We start from the raw sequence: 2,239 nt of genomic DNA on the forward strand, positions 1-2,239 counted from the left end.
TCAAAAGAAGCCGACATCTGCAGTTCCCAATGGTCTGTTGATGCCCCAGCCCTGCCTTACCCCACACCCTACACCCGATGCCACCACCCCCCTCAGCTCTGAATCTGCTTTCCACTTCTCCTTTACCCCACTCACCCAAATCCCCTCAAAGTAAAACAAACTGGATCTTTGACAAATGCTCCCACAGCAGGTCCCCCCAAAATAAGGTCAGCAGACTCCAAACCCAAAAGGAAACTTTTATTTTGGCTTGCAAAGGCAGAGAAAGAGGGCAGTGACCTTAAGCCAGTTAGTCACCCACGAGTTGGGAAATCCCCCCAAAGAGCCCCAGCATGGGGCCAGTGGCGTGCAGAAAAAAGTCCAACTATGGCAGTGACCCAGGCACACCCTGCCCGTGCCCCTGAGATAAGTACAGGGATCCATATTGCCAAGTGCCCGTAGTCCTTTCAGCCAGATGGGAGAGAGTCTTGGAAGGCGGAAAGGAAAGGTCTGGTAGAGACCCTAAGCCTGAAATGGCTCAGCAGGGGAGGGTTCAAAGGCAGGCATCTGTAATTCCCCTCCCACCCCCAGCAAACAGCCCCCATAGTCAAGAAGTCTGGTATGGTGGGAAAGAGCTTAGAGCTAGAAGACCTGGGTTCAAATTCTGATTGTGCCCTTGTCCATCCTAAATAAGGACAGACTAGAGAGCCTGATAGGCATTCCAAATGCCACGGAGTCTCCTTCACAATCATGAACCCAGACCTTTTAAACCCCAGGGACACAGACAGCTAATGCTGGCGGGAGCTTCTCCACAAACATGACCCCCTCCCTCCAAGCTTTAGTCTCTTTACTCCAGATACCAGCCAGAAAGGATCCAGGGACAAGGCTGCTAAGCTGTTAAGAGATTGGAATTGGGCTAGGGAGAGGACATGGGAAATCCTCGAAAAAGCCAGAGCCCTGGGGCCCTCAGCAGCTCACGGCTCCGGCCTGCTGTTTGCCCCCAAAGTCCCAGAGGCAGTCGAACTCGTTCTGGCCCAGGAAGAGCTCGGGCAACTCCTGCACCCGGTCTAGCCCCAGCTCTTGCTCCAGAGAAGTCAGCGTCTCCTCGTCGATGAGCTCGGCGTCCACACAGCTCAAGGTCAGCGCGGGGGGCGCCAGGTCTGGGCCCAGAGGGCCCGGCCAGCACCGCGGGATCCCCGGACCCAGGGCACACCCCGCAGGGTGGCCCTGGTAGAACGGGTGGAGTTTCTGCCTATGCAAGCTGGCCGCGAGCTGCGGCGGCCGCGGGGGCCCCGGGAAGGGTCCGGGCTGACCCGGGTACAGCAGAGTCCCGGGCCCTGACGGCTGGGATCCCAGTTGGACAGATGAGCTGGACCGGAGGCGCAGGTCACCGTTCTCAAGGCCTGGCCCAGCATAGGGGTGAGGGAAGCCGTCGGCCGCTGGGGGTAGGGTCCGGAATACGTGGGGGCCAGTGGGCAGATTCCCCACTCCCACGCGGTGAGGCTGCAGCCCCGGAACTCCATGGCTCAGGGGGAGCATCAGGGGATCCGTCATGGGCTCAGGGACAGAGAGAGAGGCGGGGCGGGGGGAAATAGGGGACCCTGCAGAAAGATAGGTGGAGGGTCAGCCCTGACTGCAGGGAGAGCCCCGCTCAGTCTGGGACTGCTCGGGGTTAGACCCTGTCCCAGTCCGCGATCGGGACCCCAGGACAGCTACCTTCACCAAACTTCTCCGCGGGGCCGCAGCCAGGACAAAGGAAGCCCGTGCCGTCCCGTCTGTCACCCCGCAGGACCCAACCGGAGCCGTCTTCAGAAGCTGCAGCTCGGAAGAGCTGCTTTTCCGCTCGGGGTGGAGACCCGGGTAAGATCAGATCCGACCCGTCTTCCCTCGGCAACCAGTCCGCGACTGCTTTCTTATAGAGAGAGGCGGGGCCGCCCCGCCCATCCACGCGCTCACTGGACTCTCAGCCTGGCCTGGGCCAACCTACAGGAGAAAGAGTCCGCCTCCCCGGACTGAGGTTCCGCCCTCAGTTCTCCCATGCGGGTTGGCTTCTTGGGATCTTCACCTGGCTACAGGCGTGAGGAAGTGTTCCACAAAATGGGGTGCGTGACCTTGTGCAAATTAGGTCCCTTTCTGGGCCTCAGTTTCCCCGTATCTGTAAAATGGGGGTTGCACTGGATGGTTTCTAAAAGTCTCACCCGGTTCTAAATCCTATAATCCCAGGCTGCCCTTACCCCTCTGGGCAATTGTGAGGCCAAAATGT

At 59.3% G+C, this 2,239-nt stretch overlaps 1 protein-coding gene across 1 annotated transcript; it reads right to left on the reverse strand.

Moving 5' to 3' along the window:
* Nucleotides 1-216: 216 nt before the first annotated feature.
* On the reverse strand, nt 217-1,878 carry CITED4 (Cbp/p300 interacting transactivator with Glu/Asp rich carboxy-terminal domain 4). Its single transcript, XM_020983462.2, has 2 exons — nt 1,693-1,878; nt 217-1,577 (listed from the first exon to the last, which is right to left on the reverse strand). The coding sequence occupies exon 2, from the start codon at nt 1,528-1,530 to the stop codon at nt 943-945; it is 588 nt and encodes a 195-aa protein (XP_020839121.1). The 5' UTR covers nt 1,531-1,577; nt 1,693-1,878; the 3' UTR covers nt 217-942.
* Between the last annotated feature and the right edge of the window lie 361 nt (nt 1,879-2,239).

Source organism: Phascolarctos cinereus, unplaced genomic scaffold, assembly GCF_003287225.1.
Source record: "Phascolarctos cinereus isolate Bilbo 61053 unplaced genomic scaffold, phaCin_HiC Scaffold_726;HRSCAF=1367, whole genome shotgun sequence".
Lineage (NCBI taxonomy): Eukaryota > Metazoa > Chordata > Mammalia > Diprotodontia > Phascolarctidae > Phascolarctos > Phascolarctos cinereus.

Bases quoted from the DNA above. Each gene is read 5' to 3' on its own strand.
- CITED4 (XM_020983462.2), bottom strand. From the start codon at position 1,530: ATGACGGATCCCCTGATGCTCCCCCTGAGCCATGGAGTTCCGGGGCTG.